Genomic DNA, 18761 nt, shown 5'->3' on the forward strand with positions numbered 1-18761 from the left:
ATCACTACCGTGGGGATCATTGATTACTTTCCACCGGCAATCTAACGCTAGTGATGTCGAGCAAAGGGATAGGTCAAGCACGCTTTCACGAGCTGGAGGATTAGGTACACGTGTCGCTTCCCCAGTATTCAAAAGTGTCATATTGAAGTCATCGATTAAGGAACAGATTAACGAAGATCGGTTGTCGTCGTACAGCGACCCCCATTGCGAACAGTCAGAGTTAAAATCTCCCATTATCAGAAAAGGTGCGGGAAGCAATTCTGCTATATCAGAAAGTTGCTTCTGTTCAATCCGCGCGGCTGGAGGTACATATAGTGAAACAAGGCAAAGATCTTTTCCATTCATATTGGTTTGAATGGCAACGACTTCAATACTCGAGATCGAGGGGAGGTTGATTCTGAAGAAGAGGAATAGCACTTTTTAATCCCTAAAAGTACCCCTCCACCGTGTGAGTCTCGATCTCGACGAATAATGTTAAAATCGTGGGAATTGAGTTGATCGTTTGAATTGAGAAAGGTTTCAGAGAGCGCGAATGCGTCACAATTGTATGTATTTATCAAGTGAGAAAATAAATCGAATTTGGGGATGATACTTCTGCAATTCCACTGTAATACAGTGATAAAATTCCTAACCTTTTTCGCCGTATTAGTCATCGAAAGATATAATAGCTGAAATGAGGGGCCAAGTTGCTGCTAGTTGCTTCAAAAAGGTTTTCACTGTAGGAAGAAGGGCAAGAAGAATATTTTGTAGGGGATCTGGTATGTTGAATGTTTTAACTATCCAGTCCACAATATCAGAAAATTTTATGAACCCTGTTTCTTTTTTATTTTCTGATCGAGAAATGGGTGCACGAGGGGTTTTTGGTGCCCCAGGAAGTAGTGGGTACTCCTGGTTTGATTTAAAATTAAAACCGGGAGGAACTTGCTTCGGTTTTTCTTCACCGCTTCCTTTTTGTGTTGGCTTATAGGTCATTCCGGTCATTCCGGTAGGGGTTATCTTGCGGCCTTTGCGAGAAAGATTAGGAGAGTTGATCATTCTCCTCTTCCTAGATCCTTCTGGCATGGCATAAGAACACCCTTCGACGGGATCGTCAGAGGTACCCTCATCGGTTGGCAAAAAGGAAAAAATGTTTCCTGTCGAGGGTGGCTCAGCCCTCTTAAGCATTTTTGCAAAAGAGCGCTTTGATCGTTCCTTGAGGGAACGCTTAATTTTTTCCTCGCGCTGTTTGTACGTGGGACACGCCGAAAGGTCATGCCGAGTTCCCTCGCAGTAAAGACACTTTAAAGACACAGTATCCTCACTGCAAGCGGTCTCAGCATGATTGCCTCCGCACTTGCTGCAGCGTGCCTTGTTGCAGCAGTAGGTGGCTGTATGACCTAACTGCTTGCAGTTTTGGCAATGCATGACCCGCGGTACGAACAGGCGTACAGGCAGACGAACCCTGTCCAAAGAGATGTAGTTCGGCAGTGCGGATCCGGCGAATGTTACACGGAAGGAATCCGAAGGGAGGAATTTCTTCTTCCCTTCTTCGATGGATACTGATTGCAATTGCTTGACATCCAGTATCTTTACATCTTGAATCAGGGGGTTCTTGAAGCAGCCAACCCCGTGACGCAAAATGTCATCGACCGTGAGGCTTCCTTCGGTAACCACACCGTCGATCTCCACGTCTTTGGCAGGGATGTACACGCGGTACTCCATTGTAAAGAGCTCGTAGCTAGCAATTTCGTTTGCTTGCTTCAAGCTACTCACGACAACTCGCACTTTGTTCGGCCTCACCTTCGTAATCTCGGTTACGGCCTAAAAATGGTTTGCCAGGTCTTTGCCTATTTGAATTATATTCAAAGGTTTTTTTATGGGCCGGAAGTAAACAACGTAGGGACCTCTAGCGGCATCTGGGTAAGCTTTTACCCGTATTTCCGGTACCCTTGGTACGGGGCTAGGTAGCTGGGGTGGTACAGGGGAAGGTAAGGGAGAACTGCTGGCGGAAATTTCAATTTCTTCCCCATTTGTTTCAACATCCAGGAAAAGTTACACCTGCATGTCGTCCATTTTGCGGGAGCGTTACGCTCTACCGCACACAAACGATAAATATTCGAATGTGTGGGGGGGATCAAATAGTTGATATTAAATTTTAAAAACAATTTTTCAAACTACAAGGGATCAAACTAAAAAAAAGACAGTAATACTAATACTAATAACAATAGTAATAATAGTAATAATAATAATAATTATAATAAAAATAACAACAATAATAATAATAATAATATTAATAATAATAATATTGATGGTAATAATATTAATAATAATGATAAAAAATCTAAAGTGAATACTTCACCGAACGTCTAAGTCACGACCTCACGGCTGATAGTAGGATCAATCGAGTGTCTCCGCAGAACAAACAATGACGATCCAGCTTCGTGTTGTGAAACAGTGGCCGTATCCTACACGCGACCTTGTAGATGCCACTTGTAGTTGACTTCCACTCGCTCGATCGTATGGTGGTCCGTGCTGCTAGCGGGGTAACAGCGGTGCGGGAGAATTATTCTTGCTGATATATCAGCTGCGTATCTGATCTTTGGCGGGGTAGCCTGCCCCTACCAGTGTGCAGAAGATGTTTCTGCCGATAAACTGCAGGCTATTGTTATCGCACAACACAAGAACTAATCGAAAAAAAAAAAACACCCGTACGATAACTCGTGTATTGTTATTTTGCGAATCAAACGGAGAGAAACAATTTGCGTCTAATCGAGACGAAAGCAAAACAACGAATGGTCTCTTTATATAAATATAGATTACACTTAACATTCTTATTTTCGCACGAAGCAAAAGTATAGCCAATTTCTATTTCTATGTTTGTTCGAATGCACTCTGGTTCCCCAGGACATGCTTGGTTTCGCTTGTTTGCTCTTTGAATGCTCATTAGGCTACATTTTGTCAAGTAGGCAAAATTCGAACAAGTCATAAAAAATATTAACCTAATGGCACATGTACCACTTTTGCTCTCAACGGCTCATATACAAAAAGCTGAATGTACAAAGGGCTAAAACCACAAAAGGCCGAAACTTTGGGAACTTGAAGCAAAATCGTTGAAAATTTCGGACGCAAATCTTCACAAGGTTTGAGTATCGAATGGTTTGTGCAAAGGAAAAGAAATTTTCGGCAACATCTGAATTTATATAGATGATTCAGGGCGAGACTGCGGGGGGATTACCTCTGTACTGCCCATAATCGCATAATTGTAACATTTGCAAATGGGTTGTTCGAGAAAATGACACTATTATATTTTGACCTTAAATGCATTGTTCCCAATATATTCTTGCAAATAGACACTTCAAATAAACTTACTATCATGAAGAAAGAACTACTTTACACTATGTATACATTGAACATTACTTTTGAAGTCAAATTGGTTGAAATTTTTGCAATGATACTTTTATTCCGTCACTTTCAAGGTACTTTTGAAATATATCACAAGGGAAATGAAGTTTTTCTTGTATTCAACAAGCATAAGCTGAACATCAGAAACGGATCACCGGTGGTTGGTTACCGGACCAGAATAACTTCCGAGTTCCAAAGGATGCAGATGTGGATTTGGATGGAAGGTTTTTTGACAAAAAAGTTGAAAAAGTTAAGTAGTGTGACAATTATGCGGTTATTTACGCTATGTGACAAAACAACTTGGTATTTCTTATGACTTTTTTCAAACAAACATGAGTATATTTTTTCAGATGTAAAAAGTACATACTATTTTAAGCGTTTTTCAATAAAAAGCACGAAATCCATAAAATGTCGAATGTTACAATTATGTGATTATAGGCAGTGTATAGGTGCGTCGTTTTCCTAGGTCTACTAATTTGTAGGGGTGACCTTCTAGTAAAGTCCAAACGAGCAATAGTGGGTAAGGACAGCATACATCTCAGACAATCGAGCCAACCGTAGGCCGTGAGTGTCTTGCAAAAACGACAGAAATGAACTTTGTGAATTTTGAACCTTATGAATAGGGACAGTGGTAAATCGCGATTTCGCGGAAGCCGCGACTCCCGCGAAATCCAGCATCGGTCGCGAAATTCCCAAAAATCTGCGAAATGCCGTGAAAGTAATGGAAAACAGCAGCATTCTATGTCAGTCATGAAACATTTTGATTTGTAACCTACGAAACTCATGAAAATCAGCAACACGGACAAAGCTGAAGATTTGTAGGCACCCAGATGGCACCGGGAGGCCTTTTTCTACACAGCCAATGACACGAAACAGTACGACAACCGCTCTTATACAACGCGATTTCGGTAGGGATACCATCCGTCCTGATTTAGCAGGACATGTCCTGATTTTGAGATCTGTTTGGAGCGTCCTGATTTATTTTTCATATTTTAACATTTGTCCTGATTTTTCTGAATGATGCCGGATATTCAGAAATGTTGAAGATTGTTCAGTACTTTTACTTTGACTCCGGAACGAAACGGACTCATTTTAAACGATTTTTCTTTGATTGAATTTTGTCGAGAGAAATTTTCTAGTTCTTGCAACCCTCAACTATCTGACTTTTGGGTCCTAAAGCTATCCAGCTTTTTTAGCACCATAATGGTATTAAAGTCGCTATAATGCGTGTTCGTAATATGCGAACCTCTCTACTTACGTTGGTTCTGGGATTTCTGAGGAATTGGCAACACAAATGTTGCCAGATTTATTTCTTTTTTGATAAAATACGTAGAGACTTCAAATTGACATGAGCAGAGTTGTCAAAAGGGTGGATGGTTCAATACAAATTTTGCAATTTAACGTCTGCCGTTATGACGCGTAAAAAGCCGGATACAAGTTTTTATATATCATTTAAAACAGCCGCGTTTTTTGAGCAAAACGTGATTTTTAAAAAATGTTTATCGTTTTCCTTCGATTTTTAAATAATGAATAAAAAACTGCTTGAATGTCTTAAATGATATTTCGCACACGTACGATATATAGGAGAATTGTCATTCAAGGTATTTCGAGCAGTTTGTTATACTTTATATAAAAATCGAAGGGCAACGATAAACATTTTTTAAAAATCACGTGTTGTTCAAAAAATTGCACTCTTTCAACTTATATATAAAAATCAGAAAACCGTGTAAAATTTTAGGACCCAATTTTAAGCAGTTTACGTGTGCTGCATTTTTTAGGTATCTACTAATGCCTAATGAATCAAAGTTGCAAAATTCGAGAAATACTTTGATTAAATAAATGAGTCCCCCTAGCTGGTCTCGAGGTACGATGCTGGCTTAAAGAGTCGGTCGTCGTAGGTTCGAGTCTTGACTCGAGAGAGACTGTTAGTGTCAGTAGGATCGTAGCGCTAGCCCCGCAATTGTCCTGTACACTTAACGGTTGGCTGCGAAGTCTGTGTATAGTAAACAGAAGGTCAAGTTCCGAATCGGAATATAGCACCAAGGCTTTGCTTCTGCTTAATAAATGAGTGGCGTATTTTGAAGTGTAAGTCTCAAATTACGTGTTTATTTATTGATACCTCTAAAAAAGAAAACCGCTCAAATGAAATTTGTACTGGAAAAAGTTGTCCTGATTTTTAACTCCGACCAAATGGTCCCTAGATTTCGGCAATCTGAGTTGAATTGTCTTCGGACGGCTCTGTTGCTAGATCTGCTTCGAGCAAAGGTTTGGCGGTTGGTGCCCTGCAAGATAGAATTCCTGAGTGTACAGCCAGAAAATACAAGCTGTAAAATGAATTAAGGATGTACAAGCAAACATTTTTTTTTTGTACTCGACAGTGAGATTGGTATTGAAACTTTGATAGATATTCGGATCGCGAGCGTTTTCCTGAATTTTTCCGGTTGGCAATTAAATATTTATCGATTACCGGAAACTAGGTAGATACAGAACGCAGCGTGTTTTTTATTTAACCAAAAAATACTTAAGTTTATATTTTCTGGAGATAAAGGTTACCGCGAAATTTGAATATTTTCACTTTTGCAACCCTCGAATTTTCAACTTTTTTGCCGCGAATTACCACTGTCTCTACTTACGAATTTTCAGCTTTTCGTTATTCAGCCTTCCGTGTTTTTCAGCTATATGTAGCTTTCAGCCTTTCGTGTTTTCAACCTTTCGGATTTAAGTCTTCCGTGTTTCAGCATTTCGTAGTAAATCTGGTTGCCCCATAGGTCATAATGTCAAAAATCAAATTTCATTGTTTAGGTATTTCTTCATCTCTCAGTATCCTTCGTAGTCTAAAGCTAACAATGGCATCAATTGATGTATTGTAATACGAATGGATTGTTTACTGCGGGTCTTGGAAGTGAGCGTAGTTTTCATTTTTAAACAGCTGTAAAAATATATCATCAGGTTACGTGCAATTTCATCCCTTTTTAATGAATTTATGTATTCCAACGTGTTTTTTGGTATGGAGATCCAAAAACAAGAAATGTTGAGCCATTTTTAGTGGTTTTGGTAATGTTGTATTGTGTTGTTAATAAAAATATATCGATATAAATAGATATCATCAATGTATTTTCATATGTCAACAATTCTCTTAAGTGAATTTACGTAAGTGCAATGCATCAAAATGTTCGTTAGGTATGGTTGATTTGTCCAAAACATAGTTTGGCTGCCGAAACCGGCCGACTGGCTGGTGTTAATTAAAAAAAGGGGTCATTTTTGGGATGTTTTCTTCGTTTTTTTGTTTTTGTGTGTTTTTCTACGGTAATATTCATATTAAACCCCTTTTTGACAAATATCGTTTGACGTTAACATATTTCTAGGTTAATTGCTTAGATGATCATTTGCCAGGACCAGAAAGATATGCATCTTTAAAGTGTTGGAAAATTTGGTAGTAATCAGGAGAAGTCAGGGGCCATCCACATACCACGTGGACAGATTTTTAACGATTTTGACCCCCCCTCCCCCTCCGTGGACAACTGCCCATATAAATTCTAAAAAAATTGTATGGACCGTGGACATTAGCCAACCCCCCCCCCCCCCCCCAAAGCTGTCCACATGGTATATGGATGGCCCCTTACATGTTTTAGAATCTATACACTAGGGTGCCAGCCAAAATGGTCATCTCGAATTTCACAAAAAAAAACCCTATACACAATGTTTACCTGCTCGAAAAAACACCCTGTGCAAAATTTCAACTCAATCTGACTTAAAATGGGGTGGCGCAAAGCGATTGAAGTTTGGCCTTTTTGAAAATCTAAAAATCACCCAAGGGAGGGGGGGGGAGTACGTGAAATTTCGGTTTTCAAAAAAAAATTTTTTTGATGCCAAATGACTTAAAAACGCTTGAAACGTCGAGAATTGGTGTCATCTGAATTTTTTGTGCAAAAATCGACTCTCTGGGACTAAGTCGTTTTTTCAATTGTGGAAGGCGGAGTTTAAAATGTTTAGAATTTATCTTTTGAAATTGATCACTTTGCCGAAGACACTATGCCAATCAAACGAACCGTTTCGACTGGAGACATATTTTTAATTTCCAATAGAGCACTCTATGAGGAATTAAGAATATGTTTACAGTCAAACGGTTTATTTGATCGGCATAGTGTATCTGGCAAAGTTGTAAATAATAACTTTCTTCCTCCAAAAATATGTACCCTTTGAAAAAAAAAAAATAAATAAAAAAAAAATTATTACTTTTTTTCTGATTTCTCCATGACCGGTTTCGTTGTTCAGGTAATCTTTCGTAGTTTTTATTTAAAAAAATCAGTTTTTTTAAAAAGGGCTGTTTTCGATAATTGATTTTTAACTTTCTTTTAATTTTTTTTTCAAAAAAATAATTGTTTTTAGGGTGTATATTTTTTTTTGAAAGACAAAACTATTACCTACAACTTTGCCGAAGACGTCACACCGCTCAAACGAACCGTGTTGGCTCTGAATATATTTGTAATCAGCAATACCTATCCGAAATAGCATTTTTCAATAGCTTTTCAAAAATGAGTTGTGTTTCAAAATAATAAACCAATAGCACAAAATGGCATCTTTTGCCTATAAAAACGTCTATGCAAAGTTTCAGCCAATGGGCACGTTCACGTTCTGATGATGTAAACTTGACAGAAAATGTATGGTCGAACTGTCAAAACGACGCAAACCCAGAAACAACGAGTCAATTGTGTTGCGTATCTGATTGAGATCCCTATACTCTCATTATCACTGAATAACATCGATACAGTCTATTGTCCGATTATATAAGCCAGAGCACTCTGTGTTCGATCAAGTGTTGGCAAAGAAAACTATTGTGGTAAATAAAACGAATAAATTGTCTGGTACAACATTCGAAAAAACAAGTACAAGTGTCCTAGAGAGTAGAATTTTCAAACAAAATGGTGCTTATTACGGGAGTCACTTCACGGTGAAATCAGAGTGAAGTGAACAAAATCCTATTACGGGACTCACGTAAGTGAGAAAAACGTCGCAAAGTGACATCTGCCGTGGAATCTGGGTTATTATGAGTGTCATATCAGTGAAGTGAGAACGGAAAAAGCGGCGTTTCGCGTGGAATTATTTCACGCCCATTTTGAACGGTGAAATGATTCCACGAAGATGCCATAAGTTTTAAAGTTGATTGATTTGTGATCTCATGGTAAATATTGGATTTATTCTTCAGTAACGAAACGAATCAGAATTTGATCCGTGCCTTAAAGCGGTCAAATTTTCATTTTTTTGCCCGATGAAAAAAATGCAAACTAGTTCAGGAAATTTTCGATGCCGAAAAAAACATTTTTTTTGATGCCGAATGTCTTAGAAATGTAGAACACGTCAAGATCTGGTGTTATCTAAAAAAACAAAAAAAACGACTTACTGGGACTTACAGATTTTTGAGCTGGGAAACAATCTCATTTCACTTGTCCTATTCTCAATTTCACTTCACTGTCAATCTCACTCCACGGAGGTGATTTTTGTCACCTCACTTGAGGTGGAATCGGGAATAGGTCTAAAAAAGTGGAGTGAGCGTGAGAGTGAAATATATTTCACCGTGAAGTGACTCCCGTAATAAGCACCAATAAAAAAACATATTTCATCAGTTTCCACTGTTTCATGTACTTTTAAGACACTTGGCATCGAAAAATTTTTTCAAATATTCAAATTCCATGCACCTTCCGTGTGTGACTTGGCAAATGACATGGAAGCATTCAACATTTTCCGCGAGACACAATCTTAATTTTGGTTGAGATTTTTTTTTTTGCACAGAGTAGTTTTTTGTAACATTTTGTAAATTTGTTTTGTAATATCTACCATTTTACATGGTATTTTTTCCAATTCAACATTGCCACCCTAACGACAATGATATAACAAACATATTTTCAGGAATTTTTCTATTGGTATTCAGTGAAAAGTGATTTTTTTCATTTTATACTCATTTTTGCACAATATTATGATTTTTCGATTTTCAAAAAGGCCAAACTTCAATCGCTTTACGCCACCCAATTTCAAGTCCGATTGAGCTGAAATTTTGCACAGGGTGTTTTATCGAGCAGGTGAACATTTTGTATAGGGTTTCTTTTTGAAATTTTCTGGTCACTTTTTTTCCATACGATGATTGGCACCCTACTATACACTCATCGCTATTGGATTATTATAACTTGAAGCTAGATGAATTGTAAGTTCGAATACATTGCATTTGCACCCAATTACCAATTACCAATTCACTGGAAATAATCTAAGAGAACAAAGTGCAGTTGCACTGCCGCTATTCGCATAATAGTCCTATGTAAAATTTGAGTGTTTTCTTATTTTTTTTTTGCGATAATGGGCCCATTTTGGCATGCTTTTCAAGAATAGCCATTTAAAAAGTAAGGTTTGACTCCCACAACCTCGATTTTAATGGCTATTCTTAAAGAGCATGCCAAAAAGGACCCATTTCCGCAAAAAAAAAAGAACTTTAACATAGGATTGCTGCTATGCGAATAGCTGCAGTGCATAAATTGATATGCCACATGATTGAACGAAATGGAGCAGATCGATCATTTATTATCGAACGATAACACCACGAAGGAGAGAACAGTTCTTTTTCGTGGTCAGCCTCAAAAGGATTTCAATGATTGTAGTCTCCGTTCAATACGCAGAAGGATTTTTATTTCATCACTTTTATTTTGTGAATTATATTATTTTGCTTATTGTTATTTTCTCTATATGTATTGTGCCGTGTCAAATAAATCCAAACGAAAAATTTCATTATTTTTAAATGCACATCGAGAAAATCATTTCTTCTGTGTGTATACACTAATGAAATTCCTGGCAACGAACAATGGAAGTCTGAGAAAATGCATAGTATAGAAAAAGTCTTAAACACAAAGTTGGTAGAATATACCAGTACTTTCAGATGACCCGTGGCCGCGAACCTATGAAAAATACATCAAAATAGAAGAGATTTTCGAACTGAGCATCGAAAAATACACCTAGATTGACGTTTTTAAGTTAAAACAACATTCATGACCGCCCTTTTTAAAAAATGGAACCACTGTGGAATGGATTCGCCCATCACTCGACTCGAAGTTTCTTAAATTCGATCTTTTGTACGAATGTTGAGAACAACAAGAATAAGATTCAGTATAAGAAATAGCGAAATATCTTATTTGTATTAACACAAGTAATATTTACAACAACAGTTTCGATTTAATTTTCAGTTCTGTTAGTTTTTTATATATCTTTTCTTACTATGAAAACAAGCTGTGTGCCACGAGAAAAGGACATTTATAGAATAAAGTTTGCTTAGTTTGTATTATTATTTTAAGAGTACCGTAAGCCGGGGTGAGATTGTGCCATATTCACATATTCCTCACATATTAAATACTTTCGGTGAGATCTGTAGTTTAAAAATGTACTTACTCTCTCACAACGAACAAAACCAACAGTAGTAAAATATGTTGTTATTGGGAGCGTGCTAAAATTCAGCTGGGAATACATTTTTAACTCGCTCCTTTACAATCTTGGCGTATGGTAGAATGTTTTGTGTTTCTAGAGAAAAAATAATACCGACGGTCCAATAACACAACGAACATGTTGAAATCTTTTCAGACCAGATCGTTCACCACACAAACGTGGCTCATATCGATGTGATGAAACCTGCTGAAAGCCCGAAGCTAGCAGGGATCGATTCCATGATGCTGAGCCGACCACGGGCGACATCTACAGCCCAGAAATTAAGTACAGCTGTTAACTCCTAATATCACTTGATTTAGCAAATGTTAAGAAGTATATTTAAAAAAAAATCACGATCGGTATCCGAAGCAACAGCGACAGTTCGACACCGATCTATTTCGTTTGTTACAGCGTATCTGATTTTTTTTTATAATTGCTGCAGTTAGTATTTTTGAACTTAGCAAGGCTTGATTGAGTAGTTTTATGGTTTCACATAAAATATCGGAAAAACGCTTGAAGTAATGAGAAATGTTATATGACAGATTCTATGTAATAGTCAACAATAGCGTTGATTGTCTGAACACTAGTCCGATTCGTTATTACAAAATTACGGTAAATAGTGCTAATCTGGGAGAAAATTAAAAAAAAAACAATTCGGCGACGGCTGTTTTGACTCTTGATTTTTTTATGCACGTTTTCATTCGCAAACAATTGAAATTTTACTGTTTAATATGAATAGTACTGCTTATATCTAATAAACAAAATATTTTAGCAACAATCGACATCTCGTTTATTGTCAAAATTTCAGGCAGACCTAAATCAATTCAATGAATGGTTCAATGGGACTTTTGTATTACTGATAAGCGGTAAATAGCATCTCGACTTAGCATTGCTTTTGAAGTTTTTTATTTGTAATTTTCCTCTATCTATGTTTTTCTCCAAAACAAACGAATATGACTTGGTGAAAATCATTTCATTTGAGCAGCTACAAATCATTACCTAATGTATGCGGTTGTTCTTCCCGGGTTACTGGCCAGGCATAGCAAATCATCGCAACGTTCAGAGTTCTCTTCTATCATCTCCTTGAAAAGGTGTTCAGACAGTCAACTTTAAAGCAAGGAACTTGCCAAACAATCAACTTTTCATCGAGAACTGCAATGATTTTACATTCTCGGTTGTCGTTCGCAGATGGGTTAATACTGAATTGTTTCTTCCTAGATTCGAAAATCCCGGCGTATATTGCCCAACCGGTGTACGATTTACGCCAGTCAGGAGATGTCGCGTTCGGTCCAGGAACACGCTCTGCTCTTCTGGGTATATTGGGTGGAGCTTTACCACGTTTGACCACCGAGCAGCATGAACTGGTTACGCGTGCTAAAAAATATGCCATGGAACAAAGCATCAAGATGGTTCTGATGAAGCAGACTCTTGCCCATCAGCAGCAGCAGTTAGCTAGCCAGCGCACTCAAGTGCAACGACAGCAGGCACTGGCATTGATGTGCAGGTAAGTTCCGTTGTATTTTTAGACTCCAAATTGTTAATGATGTTACTCAAAATTGCAAGGGACAGGACCGTTGAGTCCTAGTGTCAAACACTAGATGAACTCCGTTTTTGTATGACCTTTTGTGCTGATAAGATCTGATTTAATATAGAATAATAGAAACAAAAAAACAGCGATAGCAGCCAGAAAATTATTTGATTGGTTTTCATTCTCGTTTTGCAGAGTTTACGTTGGCAGCATATCATTCGAACTTAAGGAAGATACTATCCGAGCTGCTTTTCTTCCGTTCGGTCCTATCAAATCAATCAACATGTCTTGGGATCCAATAACTCAGAAGCATAAAGGTTTCGCCTTCGTTGAGTACGAAATCCCAGAAGGAGCACAACTGGCTCTAGAGCAAATGAATGGAGCTATGTTAGGAGGGCGCAACATCAAGGTCGGACGACCAAGCAATATGCCTCAAGCGCAGCAAGTTATCGATGAAATTCAGGAGGAAGCGAAGAATTATAATCGTATCTATATCGCATCTATTCATCCTGATCTGACCGAAGAGGACATTAAAAGCGTTTTCGAAGCCTTCGGGCCTATTGTCATCTGCAAGATGTCCCAGGGTAGTGCTGCACATACGCACAAAGGATACGCGTTTATCGAGTACCAAACAAATCAATCAGCGATTGAGGCGATCGCAAGCATGAATCTCTTTGATCTTGGCGGGCAGTTACTAAGGTGAGAAAGACACTTTACATTATCGTTGCAAAGCATATTGATTTAATGATATATTATCAATTCCAGGGTCGGTCGTTCTATAACACCACCAAACGCGCTGATGGGTCCAGCTGCTAACTCGGCGATGCCAACGGCTGCTGCCGTCGCTGCAGCTGCTGCCACAGCTAAAATCCAAGCTATGGACGCCGTTGCAACCAACGCCGTGCTGGGTCTGTCGGCTGCAACGCCGACCCTAAAGGTCGGGTTAGGGGCCCTTCCGATTACGCAGACGATTACCACGGCTGCCAACGCAAACCTGGTTGCGCAAGCGCAGTTAGCAGCTGCAGGGCAGGCGGCGGTAATCACGCAGCCCGGATTACTCGTTCCACCAGTAACTAATGTAACCAGTTTGACATCATCGCTGCTCGTTAATCCGGTTTTGGCTAGCGCAGCTAAACCACTGCAATCAGTATTGAGTGGAGCTAATCCGGCTGCGGTTGCTGCAGCAACGGCCGCCGCTGCAGTCGCTGCCGCTGCTGCTGCGGCCAACCCGAATGCCACGGCCGAAGAAGTACTCAAGAAGGCACAAGAAAAGCAGCAGGAAGAACTGCAGAAAAAACTGCTGGAAGAAGGAGAACCGCAGACGTTACAGCAGCAGGAAACTATGTCCATCAAGGGGCAGAGTGCACGTCATTTAGTAATGCAGCGTCTTATGCGCCCACGCGAAAGTAAGGTCGTTATTCTGCGTAACATGGTTGGCCCAGAGGACGTAGACGAATCGCTGCAGGAAGAGATTCAGGACGAGTGTGGTAAATATGGAATTGTGGAGCGGGTCATTATCTACAAGGAGCGCCAATCCGAAGGCGATTATGCCGAGGACGACAACACGGACGTAATTGTTAAAATTTTTGTTGAATTCTCACAGGCCACCGAGGCAGATAAAGCCCGCGAAGCACTCCACGGTCGCTACTTCGCTGGCCGACTGGTCAAGGCAGAATCATACGACCAAGCGCTCTTTGACCATGGCGATCTTTCTGGCTAAAGACGCAATCAAACGACGAAGAGCGTGACCACACTCTGATCCATGTTGAATCCCCGAATGCGAAACTTTTCGTGTCCCATACAAAGCTGCAACAATTAAGTGTATTTCAACCCCCCAGCGTCAGGATTAAGAAGAAAGTGTATAACCTATTTTACTATTCAATATTATTCAAATGCATGAGAAAAAAAATGCACATACAAAAAGTATATATATCTAGACAGAAAACACTCGCGTTGGATCACGTTAAAATAAATCTGAAACGATTGATTTTCAAATCATAATTTAATTCTAGTTTACTAATTTAATTGTACATATAATACATTCACGCTTCTTGCAAAGAACAAGCAAATAAATATTGAAAAGTTCAATCGTCTTCGCCAGGAAGTTATTTTTCCCTTTTGCCCTTCCCAGGCGTAATCTCGTACTCTTCATAATCGGGAAAGGAACCAATTCCGGTTGTTCGTTTTTCCAGCTCTGCTGCGTCCTTTGGCTTGCCGTACTTTTTCTCCAAGTCAGCTGCATTACGTTCCTTCATTTTCATGATTGCTAGGTTTTGCGTCAATTCTTCAACTGTTGGTGGTTGCTTTCTTTAAAACAACAAATATTCAACATGAACAGTGAACGACATAAGAATTTCAATTTTCATTTACCTTCTACCACGCAACCAAGCTTCCCATTCGGCGGTAATTTCCTGACCGTAAGCTTCTTTCTCGGTTGGCTCGAACCACCGTTGATTTCTACGCTGGCCTAAGGATGGATTCGCCGGAATTTCGTAGTATTTATTTCCAAAGTAATCCTCACCTACATAATTTCCTTTGTATTGACGTGGTTTGAGTGAGTTGAAAAAATTAGTAAATATCATTTTAATAACACTTCGTGATGGTGGCTTTGACATTGTGTAGAACTTTTCGATTCTTATAAATTAAAAACCTAACATTAAGCGTTATGTAAAATTGATATCATCTACAATAAATATTTTGATAAACAAGCGGTTGTCGATTGTTTTTGACAGTCAGGGATGCCAAATTATTTTAATAACCATCAATTAAAAGGCGTCTTCCCCATTTTGGATCATGCTTTCCAGCAGAGTATACTCAAAATATTTTTCACGTTATTGTTACGTGAAATTTCCTGTACTTATTCATTTTCTGTCAGTTTTCATGATTTTTGTGACAAACATAACATCTCCGTGAAAAACACATGCATACTATGTTTTATAACGTGGTATCTACGTGAACTTGGCAACGTCAAACAGAATGAACTCTCCGTGCGAAAATATACAAGAATCAAAATGGCGAAGCTGTTGTGTAACTTGGTCTCTGAACATAAAATTGATTTCACCGATGGCTTGCCAATGAGTGAGATTTAGAAAAACCATAATTCGACATGGAATCTTTAGCTTACAGATTTTGCACAGATTCAGTTTAAAGATCCAGGAGTTACCTGAACATAAACAGTAGCAGCTAACAGTAATTATCGACGGTGGATGTCTTAATATTTGCCAGTTTTTATGTCGTTCAACCCATTTTCAAATTGGAAATTTTGCATCCCCGTGCGATTTATCTAGCAACATATTTCAACAAATTCTGTAATCTAATTTCTCTCTTAAGAATTTGGGAAACCACAATCGAAATTTATACGTTTTATAAAACGTAGTAGCTATCCGTTAATCAAATGCTTTTTACTACACCGGTAGTTAAATTCTACGTGAAAATCACATGAAACGCATATGTCTACTGAATAATATTCACAGGATAAATCATCTCACTAGATCATGATGAACTCAAATGACAATCACGTAAAATCTACGTGAAAATGACAGTGGAAAATATTCACATAACTTTCCAGTAATCATAACGTGAAAATTATTTTGAGTGTAACTCATCCCTCGTAAAAATGCCGTCGAATTGAATGGTACACTCAAAATAATTTTCACGTTATGATGTAAGCTAAAGATTCCATGTTAAATTATGGTTTTTCTAAATCTCACTCATTGGCAAGCCATCGGTGAAATCAATTTTATGTTCAGAGACCTAATTACACAACAGCTTCACCATTTTGATTCTTGTATATTTTCGCAGGGAGAGTTCATTCTGTTTGACGTTGCCAAGTTTACGTAGATACTACGTAATAAAACATAGTATGCATGTGATTTTCACGTAGATGTTATGTTTGTCACATAAATCATGAAAACTGACCGAAAATGAATAAGTACAGGAAATTTCACGTAACAATAACGTGAAAAATATTTTGAGTGTAGAATTCGAACCACCTGCACTGATGAGGACCAAATTTGTGTGTGCACATTTTTTCTGGCTGACATCTCAAATGTCAAGTTTTTTTTTATTACATGCACAAAAGAGATGACAAGTTGTTTGTCTGGAGAAACGAGAGAAGCGAATAGATTGTCCCTCGCTCTCCGTCTTATTTTGCCATCGTGTGAATGTGCGGAATCTGCCAATGCCGACAGATAATATTCGTTGGCTAGAGTGAGAGGGCTAAACGATTTCCAAAAGAAATCCAAGCTCAAGCTCACTCATCGAGCGAAGCCAGTCAGCGAAGAAGGTCTTGTGGCTGTCGATCGTGGTGAAAGAGACATAAGTGTTTAAGTGATAGATAAAGTTTTTCCAAACGTGGAAAAGCGCTGGTGAAAGTGGAAATTCACCAGCAAAATATGTGAAAATCGGTTATCTTTTCCGCGAGGTGTGTTTTGTGCTAAAAAGTGAAGCTGTTGGGCCAATGTTTAGGGTATAATTCTAAGTCTGAAATGGGATACATTTTCCACTACGTCTCCGATCTTTGCTTGCCTCGGGGCTCGGTTTTACAGTAAAATTTTAATGGCAGCGAAAAAGGCGAAAAAGTGACGACTGCTTCGTTGGTTGCACAGTGATGCCAGAATTAACATCGGTGTTTCTCCACAGTGATTATTATATTTTTCTGTTTCGAAAAGGTTCTAAGGTTGGATTAATGTTTATTATATTGTTTTCAATTTATTAACCTGGTAATGATTTTGCCTTATACTTCAAACTTTTGTTTTTTTATGACTATTTTTACGTTTCCGTGAATTTGAAGTTGATGTAAAATTATATAAAGGACCAGTTTTTGATTGTTAAACTTGCAGCTTAAAGTTAATAAACTCTCAGATCGAATAAAATGATTCAGTGATTATTATCTACTAAGTTTTTGTTTGTGTGATACTTTTGTTTGCATTTATTATCTGTTATAAAGCGATAAAGTTTCCAATTTAATTCTCGATTCAATATTTCATTTCTACCTTTGGCAACATTGTTCAATAAATGAAGTAAAGTTCTTGTAAATAACGAAGTAACGGCGTATTAATCGAAATTTTCCTTGTTCAGAAGCGAATTTCTTAACTAAACAGGGGCCACACCACTATTATTTGTGTATCGTCCTGTACAAACAATTATAATTAACTAAAGAGTAATGCCATACCAATAGTAAGTTATTTTTTTACAGTTACAGAATAGAACTTATTGCAAGCAGTGCCGTGTCGCGAACAAGGTTTTTAAATGAAACTCTGAAAAAGATCGGACTCATTTCTGTTTCCGCATTTTTGAATTGAAAGGAAGTGCGCCATGAACTGCGGTTATCGGATTAACGATTCATTGTTTTTTCTCGGATAAAATTGGGATTACCCGGAAGACGCAGTTAAACTTCATAACAATATTCATCAATTGTAGAAAATGGAAAAGGTTTTACGTATTTTACTAAAAAGCGGATGATATATTTGTTGAGCGGAATATGATTGTCCCGAAAGCTGATGAACGAAAATACGTACAAGCAGAAGAAGCGAAAAGTGTAAAATTGGATTGTGGCCGCCAGAAAAGAAGAAAAGTGATTGAATTCGGCAGTGTCAGTGATGTGACCAAACAGGAAAAAAAGTTTGGTGAGCTAGAAAGGCATATTTATCGTTTGGTATAATTATAACGATCGCAACATAAACATTGCAAATCAACGCAAATGTGTTTTGAGTGGCAAGGATTTACACATTAGAAGTATTATTTTGCTGTGCAAAATTCGATACGGTTTATAATTTCAGAGGTAAGTCCCGCAAACGTATAATACGGAGTACTGTACCGTACACACAATCACTGTACCCAATGCACCAAGTATCTACTCCATGTTGGATTCTGTTGAGTTTTGACGTTTCCTTCTTTGCACTGCTCAGCACCAGCTCACACGTATGTCGTGGCACAGCGCACGGTCCAATCGGAATGAGAGAGTCGTATACGGACAAGTGGAATTCTTGTATGTTTTGCTTTATTCGAAACCTAGCTAGGCAAAGTAGAGTAATGGGTTGTGGCGACATGCAGAATCTGTTGTCATAAACGATTCAAACTTTCATTTCAATGTGGCTTCTATTTGTGTTTCTAGACTAATGTGTGTAACATATTCGTATATGGTTATAAACTACTGTGGAATTAAAGTTACAGATGTTAATGTTCCGTTGTTATACCAATTTCCTTTAAGACGATACCGTATATTATATTTTGAATCCTTTTTGAAGTTTTTTTTTTCAAATAAATAATTATTTCGTATTTCACGATATGCCATTTTTTTTTGTGTGGACCCCACTGCAACCAGTAGTTGTTTGATCTATTGTGGCATTGTCCGGACGTTTTTGCTGTTTGCACATTTCTGTTTTTAATT

At 38.2% G+C, this 18761-nt stretch overlaps 3 protein-coding genes across 20 annotated transcripts in view; 2 read left to right on the forward strand and 1 right to left on the reverse strand.

The window, feature by feature from the left end:
• LOC129721514 (poly(U)-binding-splicing factor half pint) overlaps positions 1-14458 on the forward strand; it is a 31795-nt gene extending 17337 nt beyond the window's left edge. For 3 of the 5 annotated variants that reach the window (XM_055674179.1, XM_055674182.1, XM_055674181.1), the window contains 4 exons: positions 10999-11127; positions 12061-12346; positions 12566-13069; positions 13136-14458. In XM_055674179.1, the coding sequence (XP_055530154.1) occupies positions 10999-11127; positions 12061-12346; positions 12566-13069; positions 13136-14090 (1874 nt within the window). In that variant the 3' untranslated portion in view covers positions 14091-14458. The remainder of the gene's footprint in view (positions 1-10998; positions 11128-12060; positions 12347-12565; positions 13070-13135) is intronic. The other 2 variants (XM_055674180.1, XM_055674183.1) reach the window with 1 other exon arrangement.
• Positions 14354-15107, reverse strand: LOC129721515 (NADH dehydrogenase [ubiquinone] 1 alpha subcomplex assembly factor 2). The gene is made up of 2 exons (XM_055674184.1): positions 14741-15107; positions 14354-14677 (listed from the first exon to the last, which is right to left on the reverse strand). Exons 1-2 carry the CDS (start codon positions 14983-14985, stop codon positions 14476-14478), a joined length of 447 nt encoding a protein of 148 aa, XP_055530159.1. The 5' UTR covers positions 14986-15107; the 3' UTR covers positions 14354-14475.
• A 1508-nt stretch (positions 15108-16615) lies between these two features.
• Positions 16616-18761, forward strand: part of LOC129721517 (serine/threonine-protein kinase 10) — a 65329-nt gene continuing 63183 nt past the window's right edge. For 6 of the 14 annotated variants that reach the window (XR_008727410.1, XR_008727419.1, XR_008727420.1 and 3 more), the window contains exons 1-2: positions 16616-16793; positions 17568-18152. The gene's annotated coding sequence lies outside the window, so the exon portion shown is untranslated. Of the gene's footprint in view, positions 17049-17549; positions 18153-18761 lie in introns of all 14 variants that reach the window. The other 8 variants (XR_008727412.1, XR_008727411.1, XR_008727414.1 and 5 more) reach the window with 8 other exon arrangements.

This window comes from Wyeomyia smithii, chromosome 2 (genome assembly GCF_029784165.1).
Source record: "Wyeomyia smithii strain HCP4-BCI-WySm-NY-G18 chromosome 2, ASM2978416v1, whole genome shotgun sequence".
Lineage (NCBI taxonomy): Eukaryota > Metazoa > Arthropoda > Insecta > Diptera > Culicidae > Wyeomyia > Wyeomyia smithii.